The following is a 20,110-nucleotide window of genomic DNA, read 5'->3' on the forward strand; positions in this document are numbered from 1 at the left end:
TTGTGGTACCGAAGCCAGACGGCTCGGTGAGACCGATTCTAAATCTAAAATCTTTGAACACTTACATACAGAGGTTCAAATTCAAGATTGAGTCACTCAGAGCAGTGATTGCGAACCTGGAAGAAGGGGACTACATGATGTCTCGGGACATCAAGGATGCTTACCTTCATGTCAAAATTTACCCTTCTCACCAAGGGTACCTCAGGTTATGGTACAGAACTGTCACTATCAGTTCAGACGCTGCCGTAGGGATGGTCCACGGCACCCCGGGTCTTTACCAAGGTAATGGCCGAAATGATATCCCTTCGAAGGAAGGAAATTTGAGTTATCCCTTACTTGGACGATTCCCTGATAAGGGTAAGATCCAGGGAACAGTTGGAAGTCGGTGTAGCACTATCTCAGGTAGTGTTGCGGCAGCACGATTGGATTCTCAATATTCCAAAATCGCAGCTGGTTCCGACGACTTGTCTTCTGTTTCCTAGGGATGTTCCTGGACACAGTCCAGAAAAAAGGTGTTTCTCCCGGAAGAGAAAGCCAGGGAGTTATCCGAGCTAGTCAGGAACCTCCTAAAACCGAACCAAGGCTCAGTGCATCAATGCACAAGGGTTCGGGGTAAAAATGGTGGCTTCCTACGAAGCAATCCCATTCGCTAGATTCCACGCAAGAACTTTCCAGTGGAACCTACTGGACAAATGGTCCGGGTCGCATTTTCAGATGCATCAGCGGATAACCCTGTCACCAAGGACAAGGGTATCCATCCTGTGGTGGTTGCAGAGTGCTCATCTTCTAGAGGGCCGCAGATTCGGCATTCAGGACTGGGTCCTGGTGACCACGGATGCCAGCCTGCGAGGCTGGGGAGCAGTCACACAGGGAAGGAATATCCAGGGCTTAGGGTCAAGCCTGGATACATCACTTCACATAAATATCCTGAAGCTAAGGGCCATTTACAATGCTGTAAGCTTAGCAAGACCTCTGCTTCAAGGTCAGCCGGTGTTGATCCAGTCGGACAACATCATGGCAGTCACCCATGTAAACAGACAGGGTGGCACAAGAAGCAGGAGGGCAATGGCGGAAGCTGCAGGGATTCTTCGCTGGGCGGAAAATCATGTGATAGCACTGTCAACAGTATTCATTCCGGGAGTGGACAACTGGGAAGCAGACTTCCTCAGCACGACCTCCACCCGGGAGAGTGGGGACTTCACCCAGAAGTCGTCCACATGATTAAAAAACTCGACAGGTATTGCGCCAGGTCAAGAGACCCTCAGGCAATAGTTGTAGACGCTCTGGTAACACCGTGGGTGTACCAGTCAGTGTATGTGTTCCCTCCTCTGCCTCTCATACCCAAGGTACTGAGATTGATAAGATGGAGAGGAGAAAGCACTATATTCGTGGCTCCGGATTGGCCAAGAAGGACTTGGTAACCGGAACTTCAAGAGATGCTCACGGAGGATCCGTGGCCTCTACCTCTAAGAAGGGACCTGCTCCAGCAAGGACCCTGTCTGTTCCAAGACTTACCGCGGCTGCGTTTGACGGCATGCCGGTTGAACACCGGATCCTGAAGGAAAAAAGGCATTCCGGATGAAGTCATCCATATCCTGATCTAAAGCCAGGAAGGATGTAACCGCAAAAACATTATCACCGCAACTGGCGAAAATATGTTGCGTAGTGCGAGGCCAGTAAGGCCCGACGGAGGAAATTCAACTGGGTCGATTCCTACATTTCCTGCAAACAGGAGTGTCTATGGGCCTGAAATTGGGGTCCATTAAGGTTCAGATTTCGGCCCTGTCAATTTTCTTCCAAAAAAGAACTAGCTTCAGTCCCTGAAGTTTAGACGTTTGTAAAAGGGGTACTGCATATACAGCCTCCTTTTGTGCCTCCAGTGGCAATTTGGGATCTCAATGTAGTTTGGGTTCCAAAAGTCGCATTGGTTTGAACCACTTAAATCTGTGGAGTTAAAATATCTCACATGGAAAGTGGTCATGCTGTTGGCCCTGGCCTGGGCCAGGCGCGTGTCAGAATTGGCGGCTTTATCCTGTAAAAGCCCTTATCTGATTTTCCATTCGGACAGGCGGAATTGAGGACTCGTCCTCAGTTTCTCCCTAAGGTGGTTCCAGCGTTTTCACCTGAACCAACCTATTGTGGTGCCTGCGGCTACTAGGGACTTGGAGGAATCCAAGTTGCTGGATGTTGTCAGGGCCCTGAAAATATCCAGGACGGCTGGAGTCAGGAAATCTGACTCGCTGTTTATCCTGTATGCACCCAACAAGCTGGGTGCTCCTGCTTCTAAGCAGACTATTGCTCGTTGGATTTGTAGTACAATTCAGCTTGCACATTCTGTGGCAGGCCTGCCACAGCTAAAATCTGTAAAAGCTCGTTCCACAAGGAAAGTGGGCTCATCTTGGGCGGCTGCCCGAGGGGTCTCGGCTTTACAACTTTGCCGAGCAGCTACTTGGTCAGGGGCAAACACGTTTGCTAAATTCTACAAATTTGATACCCTGGCTGAGGAGGACCTGGAGTTCTCTCATTCGGTGCTGCAGAGTCATCCGCACTCTCCCGCCCGTTTGGGAGCTTTGGTATAATCCCCATGGTCCTTACGGAGTCCCCAGCATCCACTTAGGACGTTAGAGAAAATAAGAATTTACTTACCGATAATTCTATTTCTCATAGTCCGTAGTGGATGCTGGGCGCCCATCCCAAGTGCGGATTGTCTGCAATACTTGTACATAGTTACAAAAATCGGGTTATTATTGTTGGGAGCCATCTTTTCAGAGGCTCCTCTGTTATCATACTGTTAACTGGGTTCAGATCACAAGTTATACGGTGTGATTGGTGTGGCTGGTATGAGTCTTACCCGGGATTCAAAATCCTTCCTTATTGTGTACGCTCGTCCGGGCACAGTATCCTAACTGCGGCTTGGAGGAGGGTCATAGGGGGAGGAGCCAGTGCACACCAGTTAGTCCTAAAGCTTTCTTTAGATGTGCCCAGTCTCCTGCGGAGCCGCTATTCCCCATGGTCCTTACGGAGTCCCCAGCATCCACTACGGACTATGAGAAATAGAATTATCGGTAAGTAAATTCTTATTTTTTTGTCCAAACCCTGGTTTATGGAAGAAAACCAAAAACGATCATTATTGGGGGGGTTTCCCCACATATATTTACATGTCTTTTCATCAGAATGTGTACATCATTACTTTACTTGAGACAATCATAGCCATTGTAATTGTACATGTTTATAACTATTATTCATGAGACTTCATTAAGTAATGTGTTACACATCCCGTTCTTTTAAGTTAAAGCATTCCTATTGCTATTTTATATTGTATTTATTTCCTGTGTTCTTCTCCTCCAGCGATTCATTCAGTATCTCGCATCCAGAAACACATTATTTAACCTCAACAACTTCTTAGATAAAGGTGCTATGCAAGGTACGTAAATGAACAACCTTTTTATTTGGGTTTAAATAAAAAAAAAATATTATATATAATTTATATTTTATATATATATATATATATATATATATATATATATATATATATTCTTGTACAGTCCACACTCTAGCCTTGTGTATCAACTGCTGGGGTGGCATCCATATAGACATGTGTCACCTGGACCAGTCCATTCAAATATAGAGATAAATATCAGGAGCACTCACCAGTCTTCATAAGCCTTTTTTATTAGTAACTTCAGGAAATCAGCATAGGGGTATCTATAGGATACCCCTATGCTGATTTCCTGATGTTACTAATAAAAAAGGCTTATGAAGACTGGTGAGTGCTCCTGATATTTATATAATATATAATAAATATATATATATATATATATATATATATATATATATATATATATATATATATATATATATATATATATATATATAAATAATTATTCTATACAGTGGGGATTGAAAGTTTGGGCACCCCAGGCAAAAATTCATTTTAATGTGCAAAAAGAAGCCAAGGAAAGATGGAAAAATCTCCAAAAGGCATCAAATTACAGATTAGACATTCTTATAACATGTCAAAAAAAGTTTGATTTTATTTCCATCATTTCCACTTTCAAAAGATCAGAAAACAAAAAATGGCGTCTGCAAAAGTTTGGGCACCCTGCAGAGTTAATACCTTGTACTACCCCCTTTGGCAAGTATCACAGCTTGTAAACGCTTTTTGTAGCCAGCCAAGAGTCTTTCAATTCTTGTTTGAGGTATCTTCGCCCATTCTTCCTTACAAAAGTCTTCCAGTTCTTTGAGATTCCTGGGCTGTCTGTGACGCACTGCTCTTTTAAGGTCTATCCATAGATTTTCAATTATGTTGAGGTCAGGAGATTGTGAAGGCCATGGCAAAACCTTCAGTTTACGCCTCTTGATGTAATCCACCGTGGATTTTGAGGTGTGTTTAGGATCATTATCCATTTGTAGAAGCCATTATCATTCAATACTAGTGCAATTCCTCTTTAATCTGGAAAATTGTGGTACTAAGATAAATAAACACTGCTCAAAAAAATAAAGGGAACACTTAAACAACACAATGTAACTCCAAGTCTATCACACTTCTGTGAAATCAAACTGTCCACTTAGGAAGCAACACTGATTGACAGTCAATTTCATATGCTGTTGTGCAAATGGAATAGACAACAGGTGGGAATTATAGGCAATTAGCAAGACACCCCCAATAAAGGAGTTGTTCTGCAGGTGGTGACCACAGACCACTTCTCAGCTCCTATGCTTCCTGGCTGATGATTTGGTCACTTTTGAAAGCTGGCGGTGCTTTCACTCTAGTGGTAGCATGAGACGGAGTCTTCAACCCACACAAGTGGCTCAGGTAGTGCAGCTCATCCAGGATGGCACATCAATGCGAGCTGTGGCAAGAAGGTTTGCTGTGTCTGTCAGCGTAATGTCCAGAGCATGGATGCGCTACCAGGAGACAGGCCAGTACATCAGGAGACGTGGAGGAGGCCATAGGACGGCAACAACGCAGCAGCAGGACCGCTACCTTCGCCTTTGTGCAAGGAGGAACAGGAGGAGCACTGCCAGAGCCCTGCAAAATGACCTCCAGCAAGCCACAGATGTGCATGTCTACTCAAACGATCAGAAACAAACTCCATGAGGGTGGTATGAGGGCCCGACATCCACAGGGGGGGGTTGTGCTTACAGCCCTACACCGTGCAGGACGTTTGGCATTTGACAGAGAACACCAAAATTGGCAAATTCGCCACTGGCGCCCTGTGCTCTTCACAGATGAAAGCAGGTTCTCACTGAGCACATGTGACAGACGCGACAGAGTCTGGAGACGCCAAGGAGAACGTTCTGCTGCCTGCAACATCCTCCAGCATGACCGGTTTGGCAGTGGGTGAGTAATGGTGTGGGGTGGCATTTCTTTGGGGGGCCGCACAGCCCTCCATGTGCTCGCCAGAGGTAGCCTGACTGCCATTAGGTACCGAGAAGAGATCCTCAGACCCCTTGTGAGACCATATGCTGGTGCGGTTGGCCCTGGGTTCCTCCTAATGCAAGACAATGCTAGACCTCATGTGGCTGGAGTGTGTCAGCAGTTCCTGCAAGACGAAGGCATTGATGCTATGGACTGGCCCGCCCGTTCCCCAGGCCTGAATCCAATTGAGCACATCTGGGACATCATGTCTCGCTCCATCCACCAACGCCACGTTGCACCACAGACTGTCCAGGAGTTGGCGGATGCTTTAGTCCAGGTCTGGGAGGAGATCCCTCAGGAGACCATCCGCCACCTCATCAGGAGCATGCCCAGGCGTTGTAGGGAGGTCATATAGGCACGTGGAGGCCACACACACTACTGATCCTCATTTTGACTTGTTTTAAGGACATTACATCAAAGTTGGATCAGCCTGTAGTGTGTTTTTCCACTTTAATTTTGAGTGTGACTCCAAATCCAGACCTCCATGGGTTAATAAATTTGATTTCCATTGATAATTTCTCTATCGTCCTAAGTGGATGCTGGGGTTCCTGAAAGGACCATGGGGGAATAGCGGCTCCGCAGGAGACAGGGCACAAAAGTAAAGCTTTTACAGGTCAGGTGGTGTGTACTGGCTCCTCCCCCTATGACCCTCCTCCAGACTCCAGTTAGATTTTTGTGCCTGGCCGAGAAGGGTGCAATTCTAGGTGGCTCTCATAAAGAGCTGCTTAGAGAGTTTAGCTTAGGTTTTTTATTTTACAGTGATTCCTGCTGGCAACAGGATCACTGCAACGAGGGACAGAGGGGAGAAGAAGTGAACTCACCTGCGTGCAGGATGGATTGGCTTCTTGGCTACTGGACATGAAGCTCCAGAGGGACGATCACAGGTACAGCCTGGATGGTCACCGGAGCCACGCCGCCGGCCCCCTCACAGATGCTGAAGCAAGAAGAGGTCCAGAATCGGCGGCTGAAGACTCCTGCAGTCTTCTTAAGGTAGCGCACAGCACTGCAGCTGTGCGCCATTTTCCTCTCAGCACACTTCACACGGCAGTCACTGAGGGTGCAGGGCGCTGGGGGGGGGCGCCCTGGGAGGCAAATGAAAACCTTTAAAAAGGCTAAAAATACCTCACATATAGCCCCAGAGGCTATATGGAGATATTTACCCCTGCCTAAATGTACTAAATAGCGGGAGACGAGCCCGCCGAAAAAGGGGCGGGGCCTATCTCCTCAGCACACGGCGCCATTTTCTGTCACAGCTCCGCTGGTCAGGAAGGCTCCCAGGTCTCTCCCCTGCACTGCACTACAGAAACAGGGTATAACAGAGAGGGGGGGCAGAATAAATGGCAATATATTAATATAAAAGCAGCTATAAGGGAGCACTTAATCATAAGGCTATCCCTGTCATATATAGCGCTTTTTGGTGTGTGCTGGCAGACTCTCCCTCTGTCTCCCCAAAGGGCTAGTGGGTCCTGTCTTCGTATAGAGCATTCCCTGTGTGTCTGCTGTGTGTCGGTACGTGTGTGTCGACATGTATGAGGACGTTATTGGTGTGGAGGCGGAGCAATTGCCAAATATGAGGATGTCACCTCCTAGGGGGTCGACACCAGAATGGATGCCTTTATTTGTGGAATTACGGGATAGCGTCAACTCGCTTAAGCAGTCGTTTGCCGACATGAGGGGGCCGGACACTCAATTAGTGTCTGTCCAGGCGCCTCAAACACCGTCAGGGGCTGTAAAACGTCCCTTGCCTCAGTCGGTCGACACAGACCCAGACACAGGCACTGATTCCGGTGGTGAAGGTGACGAATCAACCGTATTTTCCAGTAGGGCCACACGTTATATGATTTTGGCAATAAAGGAGATGTTACATTTAGCTGATACTACAGGTACCACTAAACAGGGTATTATGTGGGGTGTGAAAAAACTACCAGTAGTTTTTACCGAATCAGAAGAATTAAATGACGTGTGTGATGAAGCGTGGGGTGCCCCGATAAAAAACTGCTAATTTCAAAGAAGTTATTGGCTTTATACCCTTTCCCGCCAGAGGTTAGGGAGCGCTGGGAAACACCTCCTAGGGTGGACAAAGCGCTAACACGCTTATCAAAACAAGTGGCGTTACCCTCTCCTGAGACGGACGCACTTAAAGATCCATCAGATAGGAGGATGGAAAATATCCAAAAAGGTATATACACACATGCAGGTGTTATACTACGACCAGCTATTGCGACTGCCTGGATGTGCAGTGCTGGGGTAGTTTGGTCAGAGTCCCTGATCGAAAATATTGATACCCTGGACAGGGACAATATTTTACTGTCGTTAGAACAAATAAAGGATGCATTTCTTTATATGCGTGATGCACAGAGAGATATCTGCACACTGGCATCACGGGTAAGTGCTATGTCCATTTCGGCCAGAAGAGCTTTATGGACACGACAGTGGACAGGCGATGCGTAGAGGAGTTATTTGAGGTCGGTCTATCGGATTTGGTGGCCACGGCTACGGCCGGGAAATCCACCTTTCTACCTCAAGTCACTCCCCAACAGAAAAAGGCACCGACCTTTCAACCGCAGCCCTTTCGTTCCTTTAAAAATAAGAGAGCAAAGGGCTATTCATATCTGCCACGAGGCAGAGGACGAGGGAAGAGACAGCAACAGGCAGCTCCTTCCCAGGAACAGAAGCCCTCCCCGGCTTCTACAAAAGCCTCAGCATGACGCTGGGGCTTCGCAAGCGGACTCGGGGGCGGTAGGCGGTCGTCTCAAAAATTACAGCGCGCAGTGGGCTCACTCGCAGGTAAATCCCTGGATCCTGCAGATAATATCTCAGGGGTACAGGTTGAAATTAGAGACAGAGCCACCTCGCCGTTTCCTGAAGTCTGCTTTACCAACGTCCCCCTCAGAAAGGGAGACGGTTTTGGAAGCCATTCACAAGCTGTATTCTCAGCAGGTGATAGTCAAGGTACCTCTTCTACAACAAGGGAAGGGGTATTATTCCACTCTATTTGTGGTACCGAAGCCGGATGGCTCGGTAAGGCCTATTCTAAATCTGAAGTCCTTGAACCTATACATAAAGAAGTTCAAGTTCAAGATGGAGTCACTCAGAGCAGTGATAGCGAACCTGGAAGAAGGGGACTTTATGGTATCCTTGGACATCAAGGATGCGTATCTCCACGTTCCAATTACCCCTCACACCAGGGGTACCTCAGGTTCGTTGTACAAAACTGTCACTATCAGTTTCAGACGCTGCCGTTTGGTTTGTCCACGGCACCTCGGGTCTTTACAAAGGTAATGGCCGAGATAATATTTCTTCTTCGAAGAAAAGGCGTATTAATTATCCCATACTTGGACGATCTCCTAATAAGGGCAAGGTCCAGAGAACAGCTAGAGATGGGTTTAGCACTATCTCAAGAGGTGCTAAAGCAGCACGGATGGATTCTGAATATTCCAAAATCCCAATTAATGCCGACAACTCGTCTGCTGTTCCTGGGGATGATTCTGGACACAGTTCAGAAAAAGGTTTTTCTTCCCGAAGAAAAAGCCAAGGAGTTATCTGACCTGGTCAGGAACCTCCTAAAACCAGGAAAGGTGTCTGTACATCAATGCACAAGAGTCCTGGGAAAAAATGGTAGCTTCTTACGAAGCAATCCCTTTCGGCAGATTCCATGCAAAGGGATCTGTTGGACAAATGGTCAGGGTCGCATCTTCAGATGCACCTGCGGATAACCCTGTCGCCGAGGACAAGGGTATCCCTTCTGTGGTGGTTGCAGGAGGCTCATCTATTGGAGGGCCGCAGATTCGGCATACAGGATTGGATCCTGGTGACCACGGATGCCAGCCTGAGAGGCTGGGGAGCAGTCACACAGGGAAGAAATTTACAGGGAGTGTGGTCGAGCCTGAAAAAGTCTCTTCACATAAGCATTCTGGAACTAAGAGCAATCTACAATGCTCTAAGCCAGGCGGAACCTCTGCTTCAAGGAAGACCGGTGTTGATCCAGTCAGACAACATCACGGCAGTCGCCCATGTAAACAGACAGGGCGGCACAAGAAGCAGGAGGGCAATGGCAGAAGCTGCCAGGATCCTTCGCTGGGCGGAGAATCACGTGATAGCACTGTCAGCAGTATTCATCCCGGGCGTGGACAACTGGGAAGCAGACTTCCTCAGCAGACACGACCTTCACCCGGGAGAGTGGGGACTTCATCCAGAAGTTTTCCACATGCTATTAAACCATTGGGTAAAACCAATGGTGGACATGATGGCGTCTCGCCTCAACAAAACACTGGACAGGTATTGCGCCAGGTCAAGAGATCCGCAGGCAATAGCTGTGGACGCGCTGGTAACACCTTGGGTGTACCAGTCGGTATATGTGTTTCCTCCTCTGCCTCTCATACCAAAGGTATTGAGGATTATACGGCAAAGAGGAGTAAGACTAGTGGCTCCGGATTGGCCAAGAAGGACTTGGTACCCGGAACTTCAAGAGATGGTCACGGACGATCCGTGGCCTCTACTTCTGAGAAGGGACCTGCTTCAGCAGGGTCCTTGTCTTTTTCAAGACTTACCGCGGCTGCGTTTGACGGCATGGCGTTGAATGCCAGATCCTAAAAGGAAAAGGCATTCCAGAAGAAGTCATTCCTACCTTGATAAAGGCAAGGAAGGAAGTCACCGCGAAGCATTATCGCCGTATTTGGCGAAAATATGTTGCGTGGTGCGAGCAGCGGAGTGCTCCGATGGAGGAATTTCAACTGGGTCGTTTTCCTACATTTCCTGCAATCAGGATTGTCTATGGGTCTCAAATTGGGATCTATTAAGGTTCAAATTTCGGCCCTATCAATATTCTTCCACAAAGAATTGGCCTCAGTCCCTGAGGTCCAGATTTTTATCAAAGGAGTACTGCATATACAGCCTCCTGTGGTGCCTAAGGTGGCACCGTGGGATCTAAATGTAGTTTTAGATTTCCTCAAATCCAATTGGTTTGAACCACTAAAGAATGTGGATTTGAAATATCTCACATGGAAAGTGACTATGTTACTGGCCCTGGCTTCGGCCGGGAGAGTATCTGAACTGGCGGCTTTGTCTTATAAAAGCCCTTATTTAATTTTCCATTCGACATAGGGCAGAGCTGCGGACGCGTCCGCATTTTCTCCCTAAGGTGGTATCAGCGTTTCACCTGAACCAGCCTATTGTAGTGCCTGCGGCTACAGACGACTTGAAGGACTCCAAGTTGTTGGACGTTGTCAGAGCCTTAAAAATATACATTTAAAGGACGGCTGGAGTCAGAAAATCTGACTCGCTGTTTATACTGTATGCACCCAACAAGTTGGGTGCACCTGCTTCTAAGCAGTCGATTGCTCGTTGGTTTTGTAACAAAATTCAACTTGTACATTCTGTGGCAGGCCTGCCACAGCCTAAATCTGTTAAGGCCCATTCCGCAAGGAAGGTGGGCTCATCTTGGGCGGCTGCCCGAGGGGTCTCGGCATTACAACTCTGCCGAGCAGCTACGTGGTCAGGGGAGAACACGTTTGTAAATTTTTACAAATTTGATACCCTGGCAAAGGAGGACCTGGAGTTCTCTCATTCGGTGCTGCAGAGTCATCCGCACTCTCCCGCCCGTTTGGGAGCTTTGGTATAATCCCCATGGTCCTTTCAGGAACCCCAGCATCCACTTAGGACGATAGAGAAAATAAGAATTTACTTACCGATAATTCTATTTCTCGGAGTCCGTAGTGGATGCTGGGCGCCCATCCCAAGTGCGGATTATCTGCAATACTTGTACATAGTTATTGTTAACTAATTCGGGTTATTGTTTAGGAAGCCATCTTTCAGAGGCTCCTCTGTTATCATACTGTTAACTGGGTTTAGATCACAAGTTGTACGGTGTGATTGGTGTGGCTGGTATGAGTCTTACCCGGGATTCAAAATCCTCCCTTATTGTGTACGCTCGTCCGGGCACAGTACCTAACTGGAGTCTGGAGGAGGGTCATAGGGGGAGGAGCCAGTACACACCACCTGACCTGTAAAAGCTTTACTTTTGTGCCCTGTCTCCTGCGGAGCCGCTATTCCCCCATGGTCCTTTCAGGAACCCCAGCATCCACTACGGACTCCGAGAAATAGAATTATCGGTAAGTAAATTCTTATTTTTTGTGTGATTTTGTTGTCAGCACATTCAACTATGTAAAGAACAAAGTATTTAATAAGAATATTTCATTCATTCAGATCTAGGATGTGTTATTTTAGTGTTCCCTTTATTTTTTTGAGCAGTGTATTAACAGCTATACTAATTGTAATACCACTCGTGATCTATTTTAATTTGCCCATGCAGGCTAAAATGTGTAGGAAAAACACAGCATATGCTAAAAATCAGACTTTTGGAATACTTTGGGAATATAAAACATGGGTTTCTGAACCACAGTGTCTTGCGCCAATTTTAAGCAGTGTCATAAGAGTAACCCGAAGGGTTAAAATGTATGGGAATTGATTGTATTGCCCCTCTTAAAATGGGTGGTAATAGGGAGAAACTGTTGATTAAACGTGAAACTTTCTGGATTATTACACTAGACACACAATATCCTAGGGGCTTGAATGAAGGATATGAAATTACCCCCTTCATAGAGTAATGTATCCCTATGTTATTAATTTCTTTGTTCTCATAGCAAGTCTGAAGAATGAACACCGATGTTCTGACAGCTGAAATAATGTGCCAATTCAGACTTTGCTATATATTGTTATACTGTAGCAAATGTTTGTTTATTGTATATACGAGTTTCTTTATAAATGCTTGTGCCAGCTGGAAAATGCTTTTTTAATATACTGAGATCTTTGTAATTATATGTGTATATGTTTGTTATTTGAGTAACACCTGTGTGCGCTAATTAGCCGCATTGAGTATAAATTTGTTTCCAGCGTTGGCAACACCAGCCTCCTGACTAAATCGGCCAGGGCTTGGTGTGCTGACGCAGCTTTCATTTGGTGTATTCTCCTCTCCGTCCTCCTGCGGCTCCCGGTCCCGACGTGCTGCGGCTACAGACAAGCGGCTGTGCGGTCTACCGTTCATGCAGATCAGGCGGCAACTGGATTTACACCGTTACGGTGACACTTACACCATTTGTTTTTAAGTCCACAGAACTTTTATATTCTTATATACTTGTTCTTAAATGTGAATATTGTTATTAAAACATTTTCATGCACGATCGAGCGCCCCCTGATTTACTTTATTATAAAGATTTCTAATCCAAGTGGGTTCAGAGATAAAGGAGGAGCAGCGGATCACACATAAAGACTGATTTCTCGTGCTGAACTGTTAGCTGACACTTGACTGCGTTCGGAGTTCAAGGGGCTGTGTTCTTTTGTTTTCAGCACGCAACAGGTGCTGTCTGGTACAATTAAGTGCATGGTGGTTTTATTTACAGATATAGATAGAGATATAGATATATATTTTATACAGGTTGAGTGCCCCATATCCAAATATTCTGAAATACGGAATATTCCAAAATACAGAATTTTTTGAGTGAGACTTTTGTCATTTTTAGGACTTTTTTTTATACTTGACCATCAACATGGACTACAATTCAGAATAACCTTTCACAAACGAAAGCATGTCGACCATTTGGTATAGACCTAGACATTGTCACTTTCTGACTGCCCTTTGAGCCATTGTTTTGTGTTTCAACTGTCCATTCAAATATATAAATTTTTCATTGTTATTAAAGTGTTTTAATTGTTGAAATACTTGGTAAGTATGAGACTTGCATCAAGTTCTATGTGTCCACATAGAGCAGAAATTATCACCTACATAGGCTGGTATCCAATTAGCCGTGGTAAATTACTTTGGCTAAATGATCCCCCAGGGGCTATCCAATTAGCCTCCTAAACTGGACGCCTTCTGGGATTTTTTTCATCTCCCCAAGACAGAAGAAAAAAAAAACCCCTGATAACCTATATTCACGTCTATGATAACACATGGGCCCGGGTCAAAACTGTAGAGAAAGTGACCACCAGTGGCGCTATCGTTAAACAGAAAGATGCTTACACATATAGATATGAAAACGTTGGGTAATTTCATACACAATTCTTTTTGACCATATAAGATTTGGGCGCCCTGGGCAGCATGCTACTGGAGTTTTCTTAGGGGCGCAAAGATTGTGGGTGCCTCGGCACAGAGTACAGACCCCCGTCGGCATCTTTTACAAATTTGAAATTGGCGGGCCGAAGCGCGCCTGGAAGGGGGCGGAGCTTCGACCCGCAGCTCACGGGCACCATTTTCCCTGCAACACGCGGCTGCAGGAGAGAGACGCTGCGGGGACCTCCACGCTTCTCCAAGTAACGGGGGGCTTGTTCTGAGGGGGGCCACAGTGTTGGTGGTTATTAGTGGTGTAGGCAGCGCTGGGTACATATATCGTGTTTTGCGATATATGGGCGCTGGGGTGTGAGCTGGCATACTCCCTCTGTGTCCTCTATCTGGGCTTGGTTGTTAGACCTGTCACCTAGCAGGGACTTTCTGTGTGTTGTGGTGTGTCGGTACTGTGTGTCGACATGTCTGAGGCGGAAGCTTATTCACCGGAGGAGGTTATTGGGGGAGTGGATGCGGGGCTAGAATTGGGAATGTCGACGCAGCCGACACCGGATTTGTTAGCATTACTCAGTACATTAAACTCGAATGTAACTTCCTTATCAATGAGGTTAGATAAGTCTGAGGCGCAGACCCAGGTGTGGAAAAAGTCCATGGGAGAGGCTTTGTCTCAGGTGCAAACCCCATCTGGGTCGCAAAAGCGGCCATTTAATCAGGTGGGGGATACTGATACCGACACGGACTCTGATTCCGACGTCGATTTCACTGAGGCAGTGTTACATCCCCGTTTGCTTAAGAGTATTCAGTACATGATTGTGGCTATAAAAGATGTTTTACACATTTGTGATGAACCTGCGGTTCAGGAAATAAGGATTTGTTTATTCAAAGAAAAGAAACCTGAGGTAAAATTTCCCCCATCTCATGAGATGAATACTCTTTGTGAAAAGGCTTGGGAGTCGCCGGATAAGAAATGGCAGATTCCCAAGAGAATTTACATGGCGTATCCTTTTCCCTCTAATGACAGGGAAAAATGGGAGGCATCTCCGACTGTTGATAAAGCTTTATCTCGTTTGTCTAAGAAAGTGGCACTTCCGTCTCCCGACACGGCAGCTCTCAAGGATCCGGCGGGTCGCAAGCTGGAGACGTCTTTGAAGTCCATTTTCGCTAATTCGGGTGCATTACTCAGACCCGCTGTGGCGTCGTTATGGGTGAGTAGTGCTATTGCTAAATGGGCTGAAAATTTAGCTAATGATATGGATACTCTTGATAAAGATAATGTCCTTCTAACTCTCGGTTATATTAAGGACGCTGCAGATTACATAAAAGATGCGGCGAGGGACGTCTGTCTCTTGGGTTCAAGAACCAGTGCCATTTCGATATCTGCCAGAAGGGCCCTGTGGAGCCATCAATGGAACGCTGATGCCGACTCCAAGAGGGCTATGGAAGCGCTACCCTTCAAAGGTAATGTCTTGTTTGGGGACGGCCTGGCTGACCTGGTCTCGACCGCGACTGCTGGTAAGTCCTCTTTTCTTCCTTATGTTCCCACACAACAGAAAAGGGCACCACATCAACAGATGCAGTCCTTTCGTCACAATAAATACAGGCGTGGAAAAGGTTCGTCTTTCCTCGCCTCAAAGGGTAGAGGACGGGGAAGAAAACTTCCTGCAGCCTCAGGCGCACAGGACCAGAGGTCCTCCCCGGCTGCTACCAAGTCCACCGCATGACGCTGGGGCTTCCCTGGGGGAGTCCGAACCGGTGGGGGGCCGTCTACAAAATTTCAGTCAGGTCTGGATTCAATCAGGCCTGAATCCTTGGGTACTAGAGATCGTGTCTCAGGGATACAAGCTGGAGTTTCAGGAGTTGCCCCCTCACCGGTTCTTCATTTCGGCGTTACCAGTAGTTCTACCGGACAGGGACGTGGTGTTAGCAGCAATTCAAAAACTATGTCTACAGAGGGTCATTATTCCCGTTCCCTCGTCGCAACGGGGGGAGGGGTTTTACTCGAGCCTCTTTGTAGTACCGAAACCGGACGGTTCGGTCAGACCAATTCTAAATCTAAAATCCCTCAATCCATACTTGAAAGTTTTCAAGTTCAAGATGGAATCCCTTCGAGCTGTGATCTCCAGCCTAGAGGGGGGGGATTTTATGGCGTCAGTCGACATAATGGATGCCTACTTGCATGTCCCGACATATCCTCCGCATCAGGCTTTCCTCAGGTTTGCGATACAGGATGCTCATTACCAATTTCAGACGTTGCCGTTTGGGCTTTCCACGGCTCCGAGGATTTTCACCAAGGTCATGGCGGAAATGATGGTGATTCTTCGCAAACAGGGGGTTTCAATTATCCCGTACTTGGACGATCTCCTGATAAAGGCGAGGTCCAAGGAAGGATTGCTGAGAAGTGTGGAGGTGTCTCTATCGGTTCTGCGACAACACGGATGGGTTCTCAATTTGCAGAAATCCCAGTTGACTCCGACCACTCGGCTTACGTTTCTGGGCATGGTTCTGGACACGGAGTTACAGAAGGTATTCCTTCCAGAAGAAAAGGCTCTGGAATTGCAGACGATGGTCAGAGAACTTCTGAAGCCGTGAGTGTGTCGGTACATCATTGTACTCTGGTACTGGGGAAGATGGTTGCGGCGTACGAAGCCATTCCATACAGCAGATTTCATGCCCGCATGTTTCAGTGGGACTTGCTGAGCAAATGGTCCGGGTCTCATCTACACATTCACCGGAAAATAAGTGTATCTCCCAGAGCCAGAATTTCTCTCCTGTGGTGGCTACAAGCTCATCACCTCCTGGGGGGATGCCGATTCGGTATCCAGGAGTGGGTACTTCTGACAACAGATGCAAGTCTCCGGGGCTGGGGTGCAGTCACCCAAGGAAGAAACTTCCAGGGAAAATGGTCGATCCAGGAAGCTTGTCTCCACATAAATGTTCTAGAGTTAAGAGCCATTTACAACGGCCTGCTCCAAGCAGGAAATCTTCAGGGTCGACCGGTCCTGGTACAGTCAGACAACATCACAGCAGTGGCCCATATAAACCGGCAAGGCGGAACAAGGAACAGAGCGGCAATGGCGGAAGCCACAAAGATACTTCGCTGGGCGGAACAACACGTCGGCGCACTGTCAGCAGTTTTCCTACCGGGGGTGGACAACTGGGAAGCGGATTTTCTCAGCAGACACGACCTCCATCCGGGAGAGTGGGCTCTGCACCAAGAGGTCTTTGCAGAGGTGACAAGACGCTGGGGAATTCCGTTAATAGACATGATGGCGTCTCGGCTCAACAAGAAGCTCCCGAGGTATTGTTCCAGAGCAAGGGACCCACAGGCCACGGCGGTGGACGCCCTGGTGTCTCCGTGGGGTTTCCAGTCGGTGTATGTGTTCCCTCCTCTTCCTCTCATTCCAAAGGTGCTGGGGATCATTCGTCGAACAAAGGTTCAGGCGATTCTCGTCGTTCCAGACTGGCCAAGAAGGGCCTGGTATCCGGATCTTCAGGACTTACTGGTGGAAGATCCTTGGCCGCTTGCTCTAAGGGAGGATCTGTTGTTACAGGGTCCATGCGTGTTTCCGGACTTACCGCGGCTGCGTTTGACGGCATGGAGGTTGAGCGCCAGATCTTAGCTCGTAAGGGTATTCCCAGGGAGGTCATTCCAACTCTTATTAAGGCTAGAAAAGAGGTTACGGCGAAACACTATCACCGTATCTGGAGGAAGTATGTTTCCTGGTGTGAGGTTAAAAAGACTCCTGCGGAAGATTTTCACTTGGGTCGTTTTCTCCACTTTTTACAGGCGGGTGTAGATGCAGGCCTGAAATTGGGTTCCATCAAAGTGCGAATTTCGGCTTTGTCTATTTTCTTTCAAAAAGAGTTAGCTGCTCTCCCAGAGGTTCAGACTTTTGTAAAGGGTGTAATGCATATCAATCCACCGTTTGTACCGCCTGTAGCGCCATGGGACCTTGAGGTAGTCTTGCGGTTCCTCATGTCTTCCTGGTTTGAACCTTTGCGGAAGGTTGAGTTAAAGTTTCTCACTTGGAAGGTGGCTATGCTTTTGGCACTGGCATCTGCCAGGCGAGTATCGGAATTGGCTGCGTTATCTCATAAGAGTCCGTACTTGGTTCCTCATTCGGATAGGGCGGAATTGAGGACTCGTCAACAATTTCTGCCAAAGGTGGTTTCATCATTTCACATTAACCAACCTATTGTAGTTCCGGTGGCTACGGAAGAGGTGGCGATTCCAAAATCTCTGGACGTTGTAAGAGCGTTAAAAGTTTACGTTTCTAGGACAGCGGTTACTAGGAAAACGGAAGCGTTATTTGTTTTGTATGCGACCAGCAAGGTTGGTCATCCTGCGTCAAAACAGACTATTGCACGCTGGATTTGTAGTACGATCCAGCAAGCTCATTCTTCGGTGGGGTTGCCGGTGCCAAAGTCGGTGAAAGCCCATTCTACCAGAAAGGTGGGCTCCTCTTGGGCGGCTGCCCGAGGTGTTTCGGCACTACAACTTTGCCGTGCGGCTACTTGGTCGGGTTCGAACACTTTTGCAAAATTCTATAAGTTTGATACCCTGGCCGATGAGGACCTGGCGTTTGCTCAGTCGGTGCTGCAGAGTCGTCCGCACTCTCCCGCCCGTTCTGGAGCTTTGGTATAATCCCCATGGTCCTTTTGGAGTCTCCAGCATCCTCTAGGACCTAAGAGAAAATAGAATTTTGGTACTCACCGTTAAATCCTTTTCTCCTAGTCCGTAGAGCATGCTGGGCGCCCGTCCCAGTGCGTACTGTTTCTTGCATTATATATATATATATTTTTCTTACTGGTTAAGTTAGTTTTTACACGACTTGTGTATTGGGTTATTGCAGCTGGTTGCTGGAGTTTTATGCATACTGTTATCTGGTTTGGTGTTATTCCGGTTGTACGGTATGTTATGGTGTGGGCTGGTAATTTTGTAGCCCTTAGTTAAGACAAAAATCTTTCCTTGTAATGTCCGTCTCTCCTGGGCACAGTTCCTATAACTGAGGTCTGGAGGAGGGGCATAGAGGGAGGAGCCAGTTCACACCCAGTCTTAAGTCTTTTAGTGTGCCCAAGCTCCTGCGGATCCCGTCTATACCCCATGGTCCTTTTGGAGTCCCCAGCATCCTCTACGGACTAGGAGAAAAGGATTTAACGGTGAGTACCAAAATCCTATTTTTGTCCTTATACTGCTCCTTTTAACAGGCTCAATAGAGCTATGGACTAATTTATCTTTAAGAGAACGTGATTTTCTATATATGAACACCGGTTTCATAGGTAGATTACTTCCCGAAATGGGATCTTTTTTAAGAACTTTCCAGTGTTTTCTAAACACATGTTCAATTTCCCTAAATTGGGAATTGTAATCTGATATGAAAGCCCATTCCATATTTACATTCTTACTTAGCTTTTTATTGCTACTCTCTATATTTTAGATTAAGTCTACTCTATCCAAGAGATCTACTCTCTCACGTGTTTCATCTAGGGAATCCTTATTGTATCCTTTCTCTAAAAACCGATTCATCATATCATCTGTTTCTTTTTTATATATTTCAACCTCTGTACAATTTCGTTTAGAACGTATGAACTGGCCAATATGGAATACCATCAAGCCAGTTCGCATGATGTTGACTGGATTTTTGAATGAGACTATTAGAATCGGTGGGCTTGCGATATAATCGGGTCTGTAAACCCTGACTGTTTACATAAATACAGAGATCTAAGAAGATTATCTCCTTTTCACTTTTTGTTTTAACCAAATTGATGTTAAACTGGTTATTATTAAGAGATTCACAAAAAGAATCCAATTCCTCCAAGCTTCCATTCCACACAAATAGAAGGTCGTCTATATAACGACGCCAGAGCACCAGGCCCGCCCCCAGCTCGCCCCCCTGCCATACCGTCAGATCTTCCCAGTAGGCCATGAATAGGCTGGCGTAGCTGGGGGCGAACCTGGTGCCCATCGCAGTTCCCACCTGTTGTAAGTAATATGTCCCATTAAAAACTAAATAGTTATTCCTAAGGATGAATTTTATACTTTCTATCAGGAACCATTTAAGTTCAGTGGCATAATCCGATTGATCGAGGAAATACGTAACAGCCTCAATCCCTTTGTCCTCCTGTATAATAGTATACAGTGAAGACACATCTGCACTAACTAAAAAATAGTTAGTGTTCCACGGTGTATTGCTCAACAATGTTAGCACATCACCTGTGTCTTTAAGGTACGCCTTTGTTTTCTTTACTAGAGGCTGTAAATAGTGATCTACCACCGAAGAGAGCTTTGCGGTAATACTATTCACACCCGATACTATCGGTCGACCAGGCTGGTGGAGGGGGTCCTTATGGACTTTTGGCAGAGTATAAATAGTAGGGATAGATGGATACTTCAAAATGATACAATCATACTCTGATTTCGTAATGACCCCTTTTAGTAATGCAGTATCCATTAAATCCGACAGCGCCTTCAACATCTTTGATGTAGGGTCGCCTTTTAATTTACTATATGTGACACCATCATTTAATTGTCGGTCCAATTCCAATATATAATCTGCCTTGTCCATAAGGACCACTCCTCCACCCTTGTCTGCCGGCTTAATAATTAATTGTTCATCTGCGCGTAAGGT

At 46.7% G+C, this 20,110-nt stretch overlaps 1 protein-coding gene across 9 annotated transcripts in view; it reads left to right on the forward strand.

Annotated features, from left to right (window-relative positions):
• Positions 1 to 20,110, forward strand: part of LOC134948960 (phosphatidylinositol-binding clathrin assembly protein-like) — a 340,585-nt gene that overhangs the window by 116,273 nt on the left and 204,202 nt on the right. For all 9 annotated transcript variants that reach the window (XR_010183069.1, XM_063937265.1, XM_063937266.1 and 6 more), the window contains exon 3: positions 3,349 to 3,424. Coding sequence is in view for 8 of the 9 variants with exons in the window: in XM_063937265.1 (XP_063793335.1) it covers positions 3,349 to 3,424 (76 nt within the window). In the remaining variant the exon portion in view is untranslated. The remainder of the gene's footprint in view (positions 1 to 3,348; positions 3,425 to 20,110) is intronic.

Source organism: Pseudophryne corroboree, chromosome 8 (assembly GCF_028390025.1).
Source record: "Pseudophryne corroboree isolate aPseCor3 chromosome 8, aPseCor3.hap2, whole genome shotgun sequence".
Lineage (NCBI taxonomy): Eukaryota > Metazoa > Chordata > Amphibia > Anura > Myobatrachidae > Pseudophryne > Pseudophryne corroboree.